A 20724-nucleotide genomic window follows, 5' to 3' on the forward strand; every position below is an offset into this window, starting at 1 on the left:
GGGCCCGCCTGGTTTTGACCTCAGCTACGTCTCATAGAAGCTCGCCTGGTTCCCAGCGCATGCTGCCCTTGGTATCTGTCTGCCCAGGCGTATACTGATGGAGGCGCCGCAGGGTCTAGGTGGCTCAGAAACGTAGCACTTGGTTCCTTTCTTGGCATTATGAGGGGAAAAAAATGCCTTTTAAATTAGGAACCTCTGTCTTTGGTAATATTATTCCATTGTTTTTCCTTCAAATCTAAAATTTCCAGGTGTCTAGTAGGCCAAACAAATGAAAATTGAAGTTGTTTTTAATCCTAAAACTTTCAGAAGAAGCTGTGGGATCCCAAGTTACTTATGGTTGGTCCCCTTTACGCTGGCGCTGTGCATGACAGTCGTGAATCCTGTCCCTCAGGGTTCTGTTTCTTCCTGTGGGATTTTTTTTTTCTCCAGATCATTGAAAGGTTTTGACTTTATGAAGTCGTATTTGTATACCACCTAATTTCCAGACTGTTTTAAAAGTACCGATCATTTTAGCTAGGCAGCCAAATTACAGAACCTTGTTGGCTTTCTCACGGGGGACACTTCCCTGGGAGCAATCATTTAACTTGATTCTTTAGCAGTGCCATTTGTAAAAATTCTCCGATGTCCCTCTTTATTTATCTGCTTACGTTAGCGTTTTTGGAATAGCTCTTCCTGGGCAGGGTCTGGCCGTGGTGCACAGGGACAGGGCCGTGAGGGTGTGTGGGCACAGGTATGTGAGTCTGGGCTGGCGGCAGGTGCTGGTCCCGGGCTCGCAGCTTCTCTTCCCTTTAGCAGCCTGCTTGCCTTTCTTCCATTCAGTCTTCTCTTGAACTTTTTTTCTCTCCTTTTTCTGTCTGTGTTTTGTGCCTTCCTGTGGTAGGTGATGCTGAGCCCCGCCATGCAAGGGGTCATCCTGGCCATAGCTAAAGCCCGTCAGACCTTTGACCGAGATGGGTCTGAAGCAGGGCTTATTAAGGTATCTCTTTTTAAAAATCTAATCCTTATACCACAGGTATCATAGTAACAGGGACTTAATTTTATTAGATGGTAAGAAAAAAAATGAGATGAAGAATGTTGTCCCTTAAAGTAACACCTAAAACTCTGTTGCCTGCTAACTGAGGTACAGGCCCTCTCATGGTACCGATGGCGCCTCCCCTTGGCACTAACGCAGCGTCGGCGAATTGTGCTGAACTGAGTTAGGCCCTGCCTAGAGAGCTTGCCGTTGTCCTTAGGAAATATCTATGAATAAAACTGGGAAGGAGACATTGTCTTTATGGTTTGGGAACCATAATACAAGAAAGTCGGCCATGCTTTTTTAAGGCACCTCAATAAAATTTAAGGTACTTGAATAAATTGCATTTATGTGCATTTTAAAAATTCCAGTCCTCAGGACTCAAGGATACTAATTAAAACTAAATATTTGTTTTTCTTAGAGCCTTATGAGAAAAACGAATTTCTCCCAAGTGTAGTACATCGTTGGCACCACAGGAGTTCTGTCCCTCATGGAATGTAAATAGCTTACGGATTCCATGGTTGCCTCTGTGATTCCCCAATATGAGTTTCTGGGAAGTCTCCTTGGAGTTATGAGGACCTCTGTAGTGCACAGGCATCTGGTTCTATGAGCAGAAGCCCTGAGCACGCCCTATTCTGATCACCAGTCTTGTCCCTCCCAGGCATTCCACGAAGAATACTCCAGGCTCTACCAGCTTGCCAAAGAGACGCCCACTGCTCACAGTGACCCTCGGCTCCAGCACGTGCTGGTCTACTTTTTCCAAAATGAAGCGCCCAAAAGAGTAGTAGAACGGACCCTCCTGGAACAGTTTGCAGATAAGAATCTTAGCTACGATGAAAGGTGAGACGCATCACCCGCCGCTTCTGGGTCGGGCCCAGTGACCGGCTCTGACGGGGAGGCGGTGCCCTGCCCTGCTCACGGCCTCTGACCCTTGTGCCACACAGATCCATCAGCATCATGAAGGTGGCGCAAGCTAAACTGAAGGACATCGGTCCCGGCGACATGAATATGGAAGAGTACAAGGTGAAGTCTTTTCTTTAAGTCTGCAAAACAAAAACATGAATTCTTGAGGCCAGACTAACAATTTCACGTCATCACAGAATGCCTTGCCCCCACAACCCCCCAAAAAACAACTGGGTAAGAAGAGGTAAATGATGTTTTCTGACCCTCAGAATAACCAGTTTCTTTGTTCCATTCTTCCATTAGAATAAATTAACCCTTTATTTCCTTTTAATACCTACGTTAGCCTTGGATCTAGGAAATCAAATTCTTGATTTGTGGTTTTGGTTTGTTTTAAAATAATATCTTCTGAATAATTCTATATTTGAAGTGAAATTTCTGTGCATTAAAATGCATGGAAAAATACAAATTTCCCCAAAAAACCTTGTGTTACAAGTAACACAGTGCTCTGTGACACCTTGGGGTACCCCAGCACCTGCCGAGCTGAGGGCTGTGCTAAGCGATTGGAACAGCCTTGTCCTTCTGAGTTCCCTGCACGCACGTGTTCTTGTGAAACCGTGACAGGCATCTGTTCAGACCAGAGCTGCAGGACTTTGACGGGGTTACTGGAAATTAAGATGATACATTCTAAAGCTCACTTGAAGTAAACATTTCTGTTGCTCAGAGGAAGTAACAGGTCCCTGAAAATGAAGGTCAGCAATGGGCTTACATCGTAAATGGTCAATACATCATTATCGAAAAGTTTTCGTGTTTGTGGTTTTCGTGTTCGAGAAGCATTTGTATGGCACGTAACACTGACCACAGTGGCAAGTGAGGGAATAGTTTATGGTGACCATAATTGCTAATGGCATTCATTCCTTTTCAGAAGTGGCATGAAGATTATAGTTTGTTTCGAAAGGTGTCTGTGTATCTCCTCACAGGCCTGGAACTCTACCAAAAAGGAAAGTATGTGGGCCTTTTACGTCTTTGGGATTATTGGTCAGGGCGCTGTTAACGGATCCCCAGCCAGGAGTACTGAGAACCGTAGCCGTGCCTCCCCTCCCTTGCCTCATGCACTAGGGCACCTCTCCTTTTCCCACTGTTTCACTAAGCATCACACGTAGTTTTTCATCCTTCACGTAGTGATGGATATGGTGGTAAAGATATGTAATGGCCAGATTTTCCTTTTGATAAATGAAGATGAACCCAGAAAATGAATTTTAGAGTCACGATGGACCTCAGTAAACATGCAGTCCCCTTCTTTAGAGTTGAGGAAAACGGAAGTGAAGGAAGTTTCATGAAGCACTTTGGGTTTCTTGACCAGTTTGCAGAAGAGCGGAGAGTGGCCGCCATCTTTGGCTCTCAGGCTTTTCCCAGCGCACCGCGCTGCCTCTGTCCTTGGGGCCTTCCATTAACTGCCACCTTGTAAATATTTGCCCTTGGGGGAACAGAGAGGTCAAAGCCCTCGATTGATCTGCTGTTTTCTCAGGTACCAAGAGGCGCTCTCCTACCTGGTCTATGCGTACCAGAGCAACGCCGCTCTCCTGATGAAGGGGCCTCGCCGCGGGGTGAAGGAGTCGGTCATTGCTTTATACCGAAGAAAATGCCTTCTGGTATGTACTGTCGGTAGAACCTGACAATTTTTTTTTTTTTTAAAGATTTTGTTTCTTTACCTCACAGAGAGAGAGAGATCACAAGCAGGCAAAGCAGCAGGCAGAGGGAGATGGGGAAGCAGGCCCCCAGCTGAGCAGAGAGCCTGATGCGGGGCTCGATCCCAGGACCCTGAGATCATGACCTGAGCTGAAGGCAGAGGCTCAACCCACTGAGCCACCCAGGCGCCCCATGATTTGTATTAGTTTATTGTCTTCATCTCTGTTCCTTGAAGCCACAAAGAAATACAGCTTAAAAAACAGAATAATCTTCAATAGCTTTCAGATTTTTCTCAACTCTTCGGAGTAGTCGTACATTGAAACAGATGATTTTAAGTTACTTAAATGAATATCAGTCTTCTTCGACCCCGGGTTGAAGTTAGGGTGAGAATCAGTTTGTGTTTTCCTTTTCCTGGGCCCTTTTCGGACACCTGCAGTACAGTGTGTATCATCACATCGCTGCTCTACCGCATCGTGAGCTCCTTGAGCACAGACCCTGTTCTTGGGCTGTTTTCTCTGTACCTGGCACATCGTAAGCGTGCAACGGATATGTGTTGAAGGAACGCAGTGTTTTTTCTGTGTTCTGTGCAGTGTTTCCTGCTAAGCTACTAGATGAGAATTTGAGCAGCTCCTGAGATACTTCATTGTTTTTTTAAATGGTATAAACCCTAAGAACTAGCTCTGCTGTTCTGTTACTATCGCTGTCGCACAGCACCGGAGGTCTGGCCTGGCCTCACTTGCATTGGGCGGTCATGGGGAACGGCAGACCCGTATTCCCTCAGGCTAGCGGATGGGTTCTACAGGTGCTGGTCCTTTGGAGAACTACAGAGCGCTGGCTGGCCCTCAGCCTGTGAGCCGCCCTGGGCCTCCCTGCCACCCGGCAGGATTGCCCGTTCTGGGAAGAGTGCAGCCAGCATTTCTGCCCCTGCCTTGCTACTACCAAATGGAGGAGGTTAAGTCATGACATACATTCATCTCAAGAGCTTCCTTTTCTGACGTGTGTGTTGATTTCTTTATCAGTTCTAGGGCGTGACAGGACATTTTGAAGCTGGAAAGAGGGCCTGGTAGATTTGATGGATCTGAACTTTATTATGCTTTAAATCCCCAAGTACAGATTATGTCTGGAATGTCCTGCTCATCTTCCACTGTCAGTGGTAATAGTGATTGAGGTTCTTCCCATCACCGGCTCGCAACCCCCAGTGTGCGTGTGAGTCCCTCGGCGAGCTCTCTGTGGCGACCGCTCCCCAGACTGTCAGACCAGAGGCTGGGGAGGGGCCTGGGCACCAGCGGGTGCTCTGCAGGTGATTCCGAGCTCAGTGGAGATTGGCAGCCATAGAATAAAGCCTTATAGTAGAAGCAAGTGGTAGGCGAGACCTTGACTTGGAAGTTTGGGTAAGTGGGTCACGAACTTTGCTGCATTAGAATCACCTCGGGAGCTTTTTAAAAAATCCCAGTGTCCTGGTCACCTGCCCGCCAGTCAAATCAGCATGTCTGGGGTGGGGCGTCCGTAGTCTGTGGAGATTCCCATGCAGTATGCAGTAGAGTTTGGGAACCACTTGTTTAGGCTCTTCTAAAATAGGTATTTATCTTTTTCAGAATGTTTTCCCCCCCCACTCTGCTTTTTCCCTGTAGGAGCTGAATGCCAAAGCAGCTTCTCTCTTTGAAACAAACGACGACCATTCCGTAACGGAGGGCATTAATGTGATGAATGAATTGATCATTCCCTGCATTCACCTTATCATTAATAACGACATCTCCAAGGATGACCTACATGCCATCGAGGTCATGAGAAACCACTGGTGCTCTTACCTCGGGCAAGACATCGCTGGTAGGTTGCGGTTGGCACTTGTGATGATTTCTGTGGCTCTTCAGACTTTTAGAAAGTACGGTGTTTTCACTCTGGCGCTGGTTCTCAAACCTTTTTAAAGGCTTATTGATGTGTGTCAGTGAGTTAAGAGTGGCTCTGCTCTAGTGAAACAAGGGGTAGGATCCTGGACCTCTGTCCCTCTCAGCTTCTCCTTACCTCCCCCCTGGCTGCTGAAATACCCCCATAGACAGTCTGCAAGCCTGTTTGATAAAATGATTCCTCTTTGGGGATGTCACACTTGTCTGACTTTGTCATCTCTCAGAATCGGAACTCTGTAGCTTAGAAATCAAAATCTATTTATGTAGCTTGATGACTTGGTGGGGCCATAACTAAATTTTCCGGTGACTTGAAGTTGCAAGACAGAGCGTGGTTACTAACTATGAAGCCCTCAAGGTTCATAAAGTGAGAAATGGAATGGCCTAGCTTGTCCAAAGCATTTTGGAGAGGGAGCCTAAAACTAGTCATTTTTAGGTGAGTTCTGGTAGCCTTAGAAAGTTGGTCTGTGTTCTAATATGAAGCTTCTTTGTCCGTTTCTCACTGACGTAACGATATTGTATTGACTTCTTGAAGTATTCATGTTTATAATATTGAGTGGAAAATTCTATGATTAGTAGTTAGGAATTTCTTTTTAATGTCTTCAGTTTTCCTTTAGACTCTTTGTGACATGTAGCTTTACTTACAGTGCCATACATACGCACCTGTGTTTTAATCATTGAAAGGAGATGACACCATTATATTTATGGCATGGAGTATCTTATCCACTTTCTCAAGTTTTAAAAGGATGGATTAGAAGGCCTGTCAGTGAAATGAATATTTAGTGTTTTCCTGCCACACATCAGTGATTTAAAGCCGTGACCTAACGCTTTGGTATATCTGGCAAGTAGTCTTTGCTCCTGGTTTGAAGCGAACGAATCATTTGTTGTTAGCTGGCCAGCGTGATGCTTTGACCTTTGAGGTTGGGGAATGAATGGGCTCTAGGGAAGACCTTCTGGCTGCAGACTTAGCTGGTTTTTACTTGGAGACCTGCTTCGCTGTGTACATAATGATCCCTTTTCCCTCCACAGAAAATCTACAGCTGTGCTTAGGAGAGTTTCTACCCAGGCTTCTGGATCCTTCTGCAGAAATCATTGTCTTGAAGGAGCCTCCAACCATTCGACCCAATTCTCCCTATGACCTTTGTAGCCGATTTGCAGCTGTCATGGAGTCAATTCAAGGGGTTTCAACTGTAACAGTGAAATAAGCCCCCTCAGGGTCAAGACCCAGTTTGGTCTGGGGCGGCCTGTTGCACAGAAGTCTGTTGTCACAGTGTTTCCCCTGGGGGAGGGATTAGGCGGGAAAGTAAGATTCAGATCCAGACCCCAGCCATGCTCTGCGTGTAAAGAAGGATTGAAAATAAAATTGCACTTTTTAGGTAAAGAATCAGAAAAGCAATTTCACTAAAAAAGACAAGAACCGTTGTACATTAAGGTATTGAATTATGTCAGAAGACCTGAAATGCCTCCTGTGCCTGCAGGAGTGCTTGGGCTTCGGTAAGCCTCTTGCCACTTTTAAAATTACCCCGCAGGCATAAATATTTTTGACAGTGGAATAGAAGGGTGATCCGTCAGAACCTGAACCAGATGAACAGCTACTAGTTATTTTATCAAATACAGGTGACATCTGAAAGTTCTTAACGGCAAGAGATGAGAAGTCTCTGCCTGTCTCTTGACAGGAGATGGCAGTGGGCTGCTGATGAGCTGCCAGCTTTTACGTGTGGGTAGAAACACAGGGGCGCGTGGCAGCAGGATGCTGCAAATCAAAAGAAAGCTGCCTTTCCTCTCCTCTCTCTCTCTCTTATTTTATATTTCTCAATAAACCAGAAAACCTCACACTCAGTCCCGAGTGAAAGAAAACAAAGCACTAAGGACCGTAGACGCAACGGCGTGGTAAAACGTGATCGAGACAGGAGAGCGCTGTGAGCGTTGTTCCCCATTTCAGTGAAATCTCCTAGCGTCCAAAAATTGTCAACAACAGATGTCTAAGGCTGCTGCTGGCCCGAAAGAACATTTGGATGCCCCTCCCCCACCCCCACCCCCGTTTTTGCTTTGAAAAGATAAGGGCTGTGGGTTTGTAAAAAAGAAAAAAAAGTATCTATATATATGTATATGTAGAGAGAGAACTATCCCCAACTGACCATTTGAAAAGGCTCCAGATTGGATATTGTGTTTTAACCAAATTTTAACATGAATGAGGGAAGAGCGGGTGGGAAGAACACTTGATACAACTATGCAGATTTTATAAATGTGCAATAAAAGTATTTGTTTTACCTTTGGTGTCTGCTGTGGCCTTCATTTAAACGTACTTTCCAGAACTAGGCAGACTCCGAAAGCATTTTAAAGAAGTTTTACTTCTTTAGAAGAGAAAAGCAGACGAAAGTGTTGAGAATCTTGATGGGGGAGAGTGATTCTTGGGCAGCGCCTAGTGGTGGCTGGTGTCTTCCCTCCCATTTGCCAGTTGCAATGCTTGTAAGTCTATCTACTGTTTAATTTGTAGAATTTTTTTTTTTTTAAGATTTCATTTACTTATTTGACACAGAGAGAACACAAGCAGGGGGAGCAGCAGGCAGAGGGAGAGGGAGAAGCAGGCTCCCTGCTGAGCAGGGAGCCGGATGTGGGGCTCCATCCCAGGACCCTGAGATCATGACCTGGGCCGGAGGCAGACACTCAACCGACTGAGCCACACAGACGCCCCTGTAATTTGTAGAATTTAGGAGGGGGAAAAGTTATTCTCTTAAGGTGGACTTTCTTACGTTTTGACTAATTTGTGGTGGACCATCTTTTACAGAATTTCAGAAGTGCTTTTGCGTTTCAGAGCTCACTGCAGAGATAATTGTTTCATGGGAAATTGATCCATTTTCTTACTTTTGATTTGATTTGCTACTTAGGCTTCGAGTACCACCATTTGCTGTTCCCTTTCTCATCTCTGTCATTACTGAGTGCTGTGCACAGTTAAATTGTTTGGCTTCATGTAAGAGTCCTGTAATGGTGGGGACTGGTTTGTCCAAGGTCCTAGATGTTTTAAGGAGCAGAGCCAGGATGCTAAGTCTTGGTAGTCTGAGTTCATGGCCTTTTAACAACTGCTCAGCTGCCCTCAGTAGTCGGGAAAAATATTTTGCTCGGGCGCCTGGGTGGCTCAGTTGGTTAGGCGACTGCCTTTGGCTCGGGTCATGGTCCCAGAGTCCTGGAATCGAGTTCCACATCGGGCTCCCAGCTCCATGGGGAGTCTACTTCTCCCTCTGACCTTCTCCCCTCTCTCTCATTGCTCTCATGCTCTCTCTCATTCTCTCTCGCTCACTCAAATAAATAAAATCTTAAAAAATCTTTTGCTCTGTACCTTCCCACATTTGCTACTTACTGGTCAGCTGTTGGAAATCTATAGTTGACCAAGAAAGGAACAGATGGCCATTTGTATGTGTGGTGTTGGGCACTTCAGACCCGCAGGTGGAGTGCTGAGGAGTCCTTTCTTTCTCACATCTGCTGGCTGCTTTAGGGACAGCCTGGTTTCTTAAGGAGTCCACAAACTGCCTCAGGATAAGCAGGGTTTTTACATGTTTGAAGGATCATGAAAAAGAATGAGGGCCAGGTGGGGTTGGCGGGTGTGTGGGGAAGAAACCTACGAGACTCTTAACCTAAAATGTTTCAAGGATTTATCAGGGCACTTGACCTCAGCGTAAATTCCCTGGACACTGGGGTTAGACTTCCTGTGGCTCGCTGGAATCACAACCTGCTTCTGTTCAGATTTGTTAGCTCCTCTAAGAACTCCAAGCCGTATAAGCTTGTTTTTCCCCTCCCTGCTTCAAGAAAGAATTGTGAGAGGAAAGACACAACAGTTTCAAAAAATGAATGAACCGGAGGCTAGGCCTGAAGGAAGGCTGATGAAGCAGAGCTGGGATTGAAGGAGAGATTCACAGGAGCAGAGTTTAGCCATTTTCATTGCTTGGTTTATTGCTCTTTCTTTGTACAACTATACCTTACAATTTATTCTGCTAATTGTCATTTGAATTCTTTCCAGTTTTTTGGCTACTACCCATAATGCTGCTAGGAGCATTCATGTGCATGTGTTTCAACGCCCACACAAAGGCGTTTCTGTCATGGAACTGTGAGCAGAATTGCTGGGTCATAGAGTGTATGGGTCATAGGGATAGAGGGCTGTGTCTTTACTAGGCACTGCCACATGGTTCCCAAAGCAGTTAAACCAACTGAGACTGCCTGCCACCCCCCAGCAGTTTACAAGCTCCAGTTGCTTCGTATCCTTGTCAAGCTTTGGTTTTGTCGGTATTTTAAAATTTTAGCCATTATGGCCATGTGATGTTGCTTTAATTTGAACTTGCACACCAACAACGCTGAGCATCTCTTTATATGCTTACTGCTTCGGCTATTCTTTTTTGTGAAATACCTAGTTAAGTCTTTTGCCAGCCTTTTTGTTGGATTTACTCTCTTGGTACATACTGATTTGTAGGAGTTTAAAAAAAAATAGCCAGTTATGGAAATTTTTGAGTTCTATGCATTGCATAGATCTTCTCGCACTCTGGGTTTTCGCTCCTGATGGCTTGATGAAAACAATTTTTTAATGTTAGTGTAGTCCAATCTACCCGTTCTTCTAATCATTATCCAAGGTCATGAAGACATTCTGTGTTATCTCCCAGAAGTTTTGCTTTTTGACCCTTCCCGGTTAGCTGATGGACCCAGCACCATCTACTGTGTTTTTCCCAGTGCTGTGCCTTTGTCATAAATCAAGTGTCTATGTAGGGGTATCCTTCTGGGCCCTTTTGTTTGTTCCATTAGTATGTTTGTCTGGTTGTACCAACATCACACTGTCTTAATTTGTGTAGCTTTTTATCAGTCTTGATTTCCAGTACAATAAATCATCCAGTTTTGAACTGAAGTCAAGTTCAAGTCAAGATGAAGTCTAGATCATCTTGTCTGTTATTAATCAAAATTTTGCCATATACATTTTGGGATCAGTTTGTCAGTTTCACACACAGATTTTGAGGGATTTTGATTAGGTTTGCAGTGACTATAGATAATTTGGAGAGAATTGACATCTTCTAATCCAGGAACACAATATATCCTGTGTATGTAGGTTTTTCTTAAATTTTTGTATTAAGTTCTTCCATATCTTTCATAAATCAATTCCTAGATCTTTGATGTTTTTCAAACTATTTAAATGTTGTCATTTTTGGAATTACATTTTTAATTGCTTATCACTGGTATCTAGAAACAATGTGCTCACTTCAGCAGCACATACACTAAAATTGGAACAATATGGAGATTATCAGTGCCCCTGTACAAGGATGAGACACAAATTTGAGAAAGAAATTGATGTTTTTATATCAAATGTGGATCCAGTGACATTAATAAGTTCATTTACTAATTCTAATAGTTGATCAGTAGTTTTTAAAGATTTTTCTCTGTGCATAATTATGTTATCTGTGAATGATAACTTACTTCTTTATTGCAAGCCCTTGCAACAGTGATTTTCCGTGCTTGATCACACTCGAGGGCCTCAGGTACAATGCTGAATAGAAGTGGTGATAGCGGGCATCTTTGTCCCTTAATATCAGGGGGGAAGGTTTTCAACATTTCACAATTAAGTATGCTGTAGGCTTTTTATAAATTCCATTTGTTATATAATAAAGATTCCTTCTATTCTTATTTTGCAAAGAATTTTTAAAAAATTATGAGTGGATGTTGAAATTTATCGAATGCTTTTTTATACCTATTAGAATGATTACATGGATCTTCTCTTTTTTCCGTTCTTGTGTGACGTTTCCTAATTTTAAATGTTAAACCAACCATGTGTTGCCAAAATACACTGGTCATGATATTTTTATATGTACATGGAATTTTTCTTATTTTTAGGATTTTTGCATGTATATTTATGAGGGAGATTGGCTTTTTCTTATTTTGTCCTTGTCAAGGTTTTGGTATTAAGGTTTTTCTGGTCTTAGTGAATGAATTGGGAAATAGTCTCTCATTTTCTCTGCTCTGGAAGAGTTTGGATAAGATAAGATTATTTCTTCCTTAATGTCTGGAAGAATTTGTTTTTGACATCATCTGAGCTTAGAATTGTGTCTTTTGTAGGCATGCTTTTCATTATGCATGCAGTTTCTTTCATATATACAACATTTTCATATTTGGGGGGGTTACGTATGTGAATTTTGGAAATTATTAGAAATTTGTCCATTTCATCTAAAATTTAAATTTTACTGGCAAAATTTAAATTTTACCTCATTATTTTTCTTCTTCTTTTTTTTTTTTTAAAGATTTTATTTATTTATTTGACAGACAGAGATCACAAGCAGGCAGAGAAGCAGGCAGAGAGAGAGGAGGAAGCAGGCTCCCTGCTGAGCAGAGAGCCCGATGTGGGGCTCGATCCCTGGACCCTGGGATCATGACCTGAGCCGAAGGCAGAGACCTTAACCCACTGAGCCACCCAGGCGCCCCTCTTCTTTTTTTTAAAAATGACTGTAGGATCTGTGATTTCTCATGATGTCTCTTTTTCTTACTGATGCTGGGTGACATGTATCTTTTTTCTGGTTAGTATTATCAGGGGTTTACTAGTCTTTTCAAAGAATTGTATTTTGCTTTTGTATCTCTTTTGTAAGACTTTGTGGGTTTCTTTTCCTGCCCCCTTTTTTAAAAAGATTTAATTTATTTATTTGACAGAAAGAGAGACAGTGAGAGAGGGAACACAAGCAGGGGGAGTGGGAGAGGGAGAAGCAGGCTTCCCACTGAGCAGGGAGCCCAACGCCGGACTTCGTCCCAGGACCCTGGGATCATGACCTGAGCAGAAGGCAGATGCTTAACGACTGAGCCACCCAGGCACCCCTCTTTTCCTGCTTTTTTTAACCCAAAGCTCTTCAGCAGTGGTTCCTAACCTTGGCTGCCAATCCAGAGTCAGTTGTGTCACTTAAAGAAAAACAAAAAAGATGGCAGCTGGGCTTCAACCCTGCAGATATTGACTTGTTAGATCTGGGCTGGGCCCCTGTTGTTCACGCTTAGAAGGCATCGCAGGTGATTTTGAGGTACAGTCACAGCTGAGAGGTAGTCGAGCTAGTCCTCCAAAGAACTTCTGTGTCTGCTAAGAAAGTGGCTTTTACACAACAAACCCGAATTCTTTGGGTTCACAAAAAGTCTGTAGAACCTCCTTCAGGGAGACTTTAGAGGCCCCCATTCTTTTTGAACTACTATATATTTGCATTCCTCATGCTGCGCTTGGCTGATAGAGCTATAGAAAAATGTATTTCTGTATAATTTGCCTTTAATTCGTATAAAAACATCAGTTCCTTAAAGTTTGCACAATCTGAACTTCTCGGCTGCTTGTTTTTTTTTTTAAGATTTTATTTATTTATTTGACAGACAGAGATCATAAGTAGGCAGAGAGGCAGGCAGAGAGAGGGGGAAGCAGGCTCTCCGTTGAGCAGAGAGCCCGATGCAGGACTCGATCCCAGGACCCTGAGATCATGACCTGAGCCGAAGGCAGAGGCTTAACCCACTGAGCCACCCAGGCGCCCCTTGGCTGCTTGTCATTACATTACTTTTTTCTAAAACTTGAAAAAAAATTATCCACATTCTTTCTAAGCTGTCGAACAATAAACTGACCTATTAATCTACTGCAAGTCAGAGTAGAACTGACTTAAGGGAGATTTTTCAGGACATTTCCATGTCTTCCTCCCTGTAACTCTCTTGCTTGTTGGCTCACCTGTGAGGTTGTTGACTAGTTATGAGGACCCCTCAACCTCCTATTGACCTCTTATAGACAGGTGAATGGGTCCTATAAGGCAGAGACCTGGTCTCTTCCCTTCTCAAAATAAGATCAGCCTTGACACCAGGTTCCCATGACACCAGGAGGATGAGAAATTGTGATAATAAGCAATGAACAGGAATATTAGCTTTGAGTAGAAGGAGGGGAGAGAACTTCTGTAGAATGTAGGGGACTTGGGATTGACATGCTAGGACAGAAGCGGTGCCCAGGAGCTGCCAGTACTGAGCTTTGAAAATTAAGTATGTGCTAGTCCTAGTGTTAACATATTCATGGAAGGATGGCCAGTGTTCTGTCTAGAGTCCTGATGGTGGACTAGAGGTAGTCTTCCATGCCAGAGTTGATCTTCCCAATTTAGCATTCAGATGTCAACAGTAAGGGCAGATATCCCAGTGATGACCTGAAAGTGGCCCGCTCATTCACTAAGTCATCTTGACTGTCCCTGCTTAAGGAATAGCCACAAGATGAACAGGTCCCCAGCTTGACTGACTTATAAATCACTGCTGAACCAATGTCTCTTGTTACAAGAAATGGACCCTCAACTTTATGGTCAACTTATCTTTGACAAAGCAGGAAAGACTATCCAATGGAAAAAGGACAGTCTCTTCAATAAATGGTGCTGGGAATATTGGACAGCCACATGCAGAAGAATGAAACTGGGGGCACCTGGGTGGCTCAGTCATTAAGCATCTGCCTTTGACTCAGGTCATGATCCCAGAGTCCTGGGATTGAGCCCCACATTGGAGTCCCTGCTCAGCGGGAAGCCTGCTTCTCCCTCTCCCACTCCCCCTGCTTGTGTTCCCTCTCTCATCTCTCTCTCTGTCAAATAAATAAAAAAATATTTAAAAAAAAGAAGAATGAAACTGGACCATTTCCTTATACCAGATACAAAAATAGACCCAGAATGGATGAAAGACCCAAATCTGAAACAGGAATCCATCAAAATCCTAGAGGAAAACATAGGCAACAACCTCTTCCATCTCAGCTACAGCAACTTTTTACTAGGCACGTCTACAAGGGAAGGGAAACAAAAACAAAAATGAATTATTGGAACTTCCTCAAGCTAAAAAGCTTCGCACAGCAAAGGAAACAGTCAATAAAACTAAAAGGCAACCTAAGGAATGGGAGAAGATATTTGCAAATGACATATCAGATAAAGGGCTAGTATACAAGATCTATAAAGACCTTAGCAAACTCTATACCCAGCAAATAATCCAGTCAAGAAATGGGCAGAAGACATGAACAGACATTTCTCCAAAGAAGACATACAAATGGCCAAGAGACATTAAAAAAAAAAAAATGCTCCACATCACTTGGCATCAGGGAAATACAAATCAAAACCACAAGGAGATACCACCTCACTCCAGTCAGAATGGCTAAAATTAGCAGGTCAGGAAACAGGGAAGCCAGGATGCGAAGAAAAGGGAACCCTCCTACACTGTTGGTGGGAATGCAAGCTGGTGCAGCCCCTCTGGAAAACAGGATGGAGGTTCCTCAAAAAGTTGAAAATAGAGCTACCCTACGACCCAGCAAAGGCACTACTGGGTATTTACCCCAAAGATACAAATGCAATGATCCAAAGGGGCACGTGCACCCCAATGTTCATAGCAGCAATGTCCACAATAGCCAAACTATGGAAAAAGCCAAGATGGCCATTGACAGATGAATGGAAAAGATGTGATGTGTGTATATATACAATGGACTATTACTCAGGCATCAGAAAGGATGAATACTTACCATTTACATCAACATGGATGCAACTGGAGGGTATTACTCTGAGTGAAATAAGTCAGTCAGAGAAAGAAGTATATGGTTTCACTCACGTGGAATATAAAAAGCAGTGCACACGATCATAGGGGAAGGAGGGGGGAACTGAATGGGAAGTCATCAGAGAGGGAGAAAACTCATGAGAGACTCTTAACTATAGGAAACAAACTGAGGGTTGTTGGAGGGGAGTGGGTGGAGGGATGGGGTAGTTGGGTCGTGGGCATTAAGGAGGACACGTGGTGTGATGAGCACTGGGTGGTACACACAACTGATGACTTATTGAAGACTACTTCTGAAACTAATGTATTATATGTTGGATAATTGAATTTAAATAAAAAACAAAAAGATGTTCCATGGAAATATTGACATCATAATCTGACATGTCTGAGTTCAAATGCTGGCTGAACCTGTTTTCCCAGGCTATGAAACAGGAAAATACTTACCTCGTAGTAATGTTTTAAGAGTCAAGAAGGGAGAAGTAGCAATGACTCAGTGTGAGTAGAGCCCTAGATGCAGTGCTCACGGGGGCATCTGTCACAGGGTGAGAATTTTAAGAGTAGGTTTGGCCTGTGTAGGTCCCACAGATGGGTTCTAAATAACCGGGGCATAGCTAGATATATCTGAAGGGTTATGAGGCTCTGGCACATAGAAGTGTTTGCATTGGCCAGTCTGGGAGAAAGAAACACTGAAGGGAACTTATGCTGGAGAGAAGAATCATAGCATCTTCTATCCGATTCTTCTCCTGTTTTAGATACATTTTTCTCCTTAATCATGTCATTGAAAGGCTTGAACTCAATAAGGCCCAGCAAGACAATAGTTTCCTTTTTGTTTCCACTGCCACCTTCCAATACGATCCTACGGATCTCCTTCCCTGCCCTTGACAGCATCTCAGGAAGATGGCGTACCTTTCCTGGCATGTGGGAGTATTAAACAATGATTTTCATGTATGGCAGAGCCCAGACCAATCTAGAGCAAAAGTTTACTCATCCATTTTCAGGTGCTTCTCCTCCCACCTGACTTCGGGCCAAGGCCTGAAGGTCAGGGACTAGCAGTAAGGAAGGAGCCGTAGGGTGTCCTCCCACTCACCCTGCTCCCAACCCCCAACTCCTGGCTCCCCAGAGCCTGCGGGAGGAGGCTTTGTAAGAGAAGGCAAAGGATGTCTACTTTTTAAATAAAAACAGAAATGCCCTCTTGGTTCTCAAACGTCCTTTGTTATGTCAGAAATGTGATTATTAGCTCTTGCGTGGGATATTTTACGAGTTCTCGAGAGAACCCCATAGAAAAGCTCTGCACTGTCCTTTGATGTGGCTTTTGGACTTCCTGGCTGACCTCTTGCAGACCTCCTAAGCTCCTAGTTAAGTCATTCACGCCTCCCAGCAGTGCTCTGGCACAGCGTCACCCAGACTACTTCCCCGGCACTCACTTGGGCTGTGCGAAGCTCAGCACCCCAGCCCCCCACAAGGGCCAAGTGCAGCTGCTGCCGCCATGCCGCACTCCAGCCAGCCTCCTGCCTCAGACCGCTCGGTGGGCCTCAGGCTCCCTTCTTTGCGCCTCCAGAGCTCAGATCCGGTTTCCTCAAGAACTTTCTTGGGCACCATCCCGAGGGAAGCAGACGTGGGACTATAGAGTTTCTGGAGCTCAACCGGTGTGGGATGGGTGTGTTTCAGATACCATCTTCCTTCTTAGAAAGAGCCCCTGTCTCTGCATCATTCTCTTGAGGTCCATTTCCACCCATTCCTCACATGGAAGGGTAGGGAACACCACCATACACACCAATGCTATGGATTCCCTTCCCAGAATCCTCCCTAATGAATCTGTGTGCTCTTTTGTAGGCTGTCGGTGTGGGGCTGGCCAGCTTGGCCCCTTCTTGGAAGCAGTGGTTGAGCCTCTCTCTTTAGACTAGTGGCCACATGGCATCCATGGGCCTTGGCTTTGAGGCTTTATTAAAAATTCTGGGCAACAGAGATGTCCATTCTATATAAACATGGATAGAATAGCAAGAAGAATGGCTTAAAAATAAGTCATTATTTTTTAAAAATAATTTTTAAAATACATTCAGAGTGGAAAGTAACCTCTGGGGTCTTTCATTCTGTGCTTGAGGCTGGTGACTACAAACATTTTCCTAATTCTGTTTTATTGTCTTAGTCCTGGCTGCTAAGACACGTCTCCTGTCCAGAAGCTCATGAAACTATTTCTGACTTCTCTCCCATCCCAAAATGTGTCTAACCCACATCAACTTCCCTTAGGACCTTTTCTCTAGATCTAGTCTCAGAAGCTCGCAAGGGTAAGAGATGAGTATTTTATTTTTTATTATTTTTTTAAGATTTTATTTATTTATTTGAGAGAAAGAGAGAGCATGAAAGGGGAGAAGGTCAGAGGGAGCAGACTCCCCATGGAGCAGGGAGCCTGATGCAGGACTCGATCCCAGGACCCTGGGATCATGACCTGAGCTGAAGGCAGATGCTTAACCAACTGAGCCACCCAGGCGCCCAACACATGAATATCTTAATAGGGGCCTTCTGGAATGCCTTAGCTGTTCATGGTGAAGTTTTCAGACCCAAAGACAGGCTGTTGGCGAAGACGGGACTGAGGCACAGCCAATTCCAATGACAACAAATTTGGTGAGTCCCTGAGTTACTTTCTTACAGTGCTTTGCATATAACAAAAGCTTTTGACTTAGAATTCTGATTGACTGGTATCCTTTGCTGTTTCTAATACACATGACAACACACAGCTCTCCATGGGTAACCACAATAAGGGAATGTTCCTAATGTTAGGATAATTTGCTGTGAATTCTTAGGAAAAAAAGGCTGAGTTGAAACTAAGATTTAATTAGTTCTATTTTTATTTCTCATTATTTTCCCTACAAAGCAGGTAGATGAAAACAGTGGCGGTTTTAAATGAAACTCATCTTCTCCCTCAGACTCCTTCTCTAAATGTGGATTCACACTCCCTTCTGGGAGTTGACATGCTGTTGATTACTTGGGAGTCAATCAACAATCCCCATCCATCACATTTTTTTAAAAAGTACCTTTGTGTCCTTTATAAGAATTAGGAAGACAAAATATTTTCTTAACAAATCTTTGGCTTGTAGTTTGTGGTTTTTTTTTTGGCAGTGGAAGCCGTAATCACATGCTGGTGATAAGTATCCCATTAGCACCTGCAAACATGCAAACATGGGATTAGGAGGAGCGCTGTGAGCCAGCAGCAGGAACAGGTGAGCCACCTGAACCCTGTTTAGCCCTCAACAAAAGCACAAAGGATACGATTTTTCTTTGTAGGTCTTGGATTTGTTTTTCTTCTGCTTCAGTGCTAGCTCTTCCTTCGGTCTGTCAGACCATCTCAGCAGCAGACTGTCCCAGCAGCCCAACTTCACGAAGCGACAGGAACAGTGCGAAGAGAGACGGACGGCCCTGGCATCACGGCCCTAGTGAGTTCCCGTCCCAGGCAGCTCATGACTCACCATGTGCACTGGCCCAAAGTTTCTGCATCTCAAATTCCTCCTTAGCAAAACAAAGAATAGTAGCTCTCCCGACCTCAAGTAACAAAAACAAAAGAAAACAACAACAACAAAACACCCAACCCTCAAGATGTGTTCAGTAAAACTCCCAGGATACATGAGGTGTTTTGTAAACTCTGAAGCCCTGCACAACTGTGTCATCCTGAAACTGTGTGGGGATGAGGTGTGACAGGAGGGGGAGCAGGAACAGCTGCGATCACCTGGGGGCTGAGTTCCACTTCCTGGCCGCACGCTCGGCTTCTTGTGGTCCCAATAGCAGAGACAGTTCCATAACGTGAGGGACAGGCTCTGCAAATCTGGCTCCTTCCTACCTCCCTCGCCTTAGCCTTATGCACTCTCTTCTCTTCACCCAGAACTGCTCTCCATCCTTCACCTTTCAGCCAGTTATCGCCCTTTTCGGATATCCGTCCATGACCCCCTGACTACATTACAGTTGCTCCTGTTGCGTGATCTAGAAGCACGTACCGTTCCGAATTTGTCAAGCGTGTCATGATCACGATTTCCCTTTATCTAAGTGATTTCACATTCATATTTGTCTCCCCATCTGCCTCTACGAGGGGCAGGGATAAATTTTGTCTTTTACCATTTTATTTCCGGTTCCTAGCACGGTGCCGGGAGTACGGTAGGTGCTCAGTGCGTGTTTGTTCAATGAATGAACAAGGGACCAGGTGGACGAATGATGAGATGGGTCCATCCTGGAGATCTGGTGGGACCCAGGCATAAGTGTTGGATATTTGAGGCTCAGTCCTGAGAAGGAGCAGTTGACGAAATGGGCTTTGGAACCACAGAAAGCCAGACTATGACTTTGGTGCAAACTGCCCTTTTATGCTCAGAAATTTATCTACTGAAAGTCATTTGGATTTATGGACATCGAGTGGACATATACACGAAAGGACATTAAAGGGAAAGGAGCTTTCTGGAGAAAGCATGACTCCTAGAGACACGCCCCCCACACACACTCTGGGTAAGAAGGTAGATGTTGCCAGAAATGAAGTTGTGCCTGGACAGACTCGTTTCCTCAGGAAAACCAACCAAAAACCCACGTTATTTCTCTAAGGAGGAAAGCAGCCTGGGCTATGTTGGCAAACTCGTTTACACTCATGTTGTTGTACCTCTTGCTCGAGCAGCGGCTCCCTAAAAACACCAGGGCTGCTTGATGGAGGAGCGAGAGGGGAAGGCCCGCAAGCTGGTCATACCTCAGAGCCCGGCCTGGGGGACGATGTCTCTACTCAGCTCTGCAAGCAATCGGGCCTGCCTCTGGGCCTGGGGAAGTGATCCGCTCGGGGACATTGGGAGCCAGCACCTCTATTCTCCCGCAGGAATCACGGACTCATTCTCCACTGATTAAGGGAGTGGGGGACAGATGGCAGTGAGAGGACCAGGGTGGGTAACGCGTGGTAATTTCAGCCGACACACAGGTTCCTGTGTAAGTGTGAGGCTCCCCCTTGAGGACTTGCACAAAAGCCTAAGGAAGACCTGGGGGAGGGTAGTCAGGCCCACTACTGGCCAGGGCAGGTGCAAAGGAGCTGGAGTCACTGTTGTGAAGGGGACTTAATTTGTAGCCACAGCCTGGGTAGATCTGCTGACCTTCAGGTTCCACTTGAAAGGAAGTGTAATGTGAATTTGCCTAGCGTAGAAGACATTTCTGAGAAGCTGCTACTTCTCTCCACATCCGTGCCCACACTGGGCCATTCCTGGGCACAGCCAGTCTGTGGTAATCAGTTTGTGCCAGTGTGCCTGGGACTCTCCTGGCTTTAGCACTGCAAGTGCTGAGTTCTGGACAAACCAGGACAGCTATTCACCCTACGGCTCATTCACACTATTTCTCTGGGAAGACAGAGCCGACCACTCACAGCCTCATAATACAGCAGAAACAAGAACTTGTCTTCCCTCTGGGATGTTAAGAATCCACAGAACCACACAGATATTGTGACGCTCCCCTTACAGATTGTGCACCTGAGAAAGAGAACGAACACAAGGAAGCTTCCTATGTTAAGGTGCTATCCTGGGGCAATAATTGATTTTCATTTGCCAAGGCATATTCTCCAGCATTTCTTTCTTTCTTTTTTTTTTTTCCTTTTTAAAAAGATTTTTATTTTTATTTTTTTAAAAGATTTTATTTATTCACTTGACAGAGAGAGAGATCACAAGTAGGCAGAGAGACAGG

The 20724-nt window shown here is 44.5% G+C and overlaps 1 protein-coding gene across 1 annotated transcript in view; it reads left to right on the forward strand.

Moving 5' to 3' along the window:
* The window catches only part of LOC111153880 (ubiquitin specific peptidase 28), a 59177-nt gene extending 51492 nt beyond the window's left edge, over positions 1-7685 (forward strand). The window contains exons 20-26 of the mRNA XM_022513158.1: positions 881-976; positions 1674-1852; positions 1957-2035; positions 2838-2917; positions 3441-3564; positions 5233-5428; positions 6532-7685. Coding sequence (XP_022368866.1) covers positions 881-976; positions 1674-1852; positions 1957-2035; positions 2838-2917; positions 3441-3564; positions 5233-5428; positions 6532-6707 — 930 coding nt within the window. The 3' untranslated portion in view covers positions 6708-7685. The remainder of the gene's footprint in view (positions 1-880; positions 977-1673; positions 1853-1956; positions 2036-2837; positions 2918-3440; positions 3565-5232; positions 5429-6531) is intronic.
* Positions 7686-20724: the final 13039 nt, after the last annotated feature.

The sequence above is a fragment of the Enhydra lutris genome, unplaced genomic scaffold, assembly GCF_002288905.1.
Source record: "Enhydra lutris kenyoni isolate GAN:26980312 unplaced genomic scaffold, ASM228890v2 scaffoldscaffold34, whole genome shotgun sequence".
Lineage (NCBI taxonomy): Eukaryota > Metazoa > Chordata > Mammalia > Carnivora > Mustelidae > Enhydra > Enhydra lutris.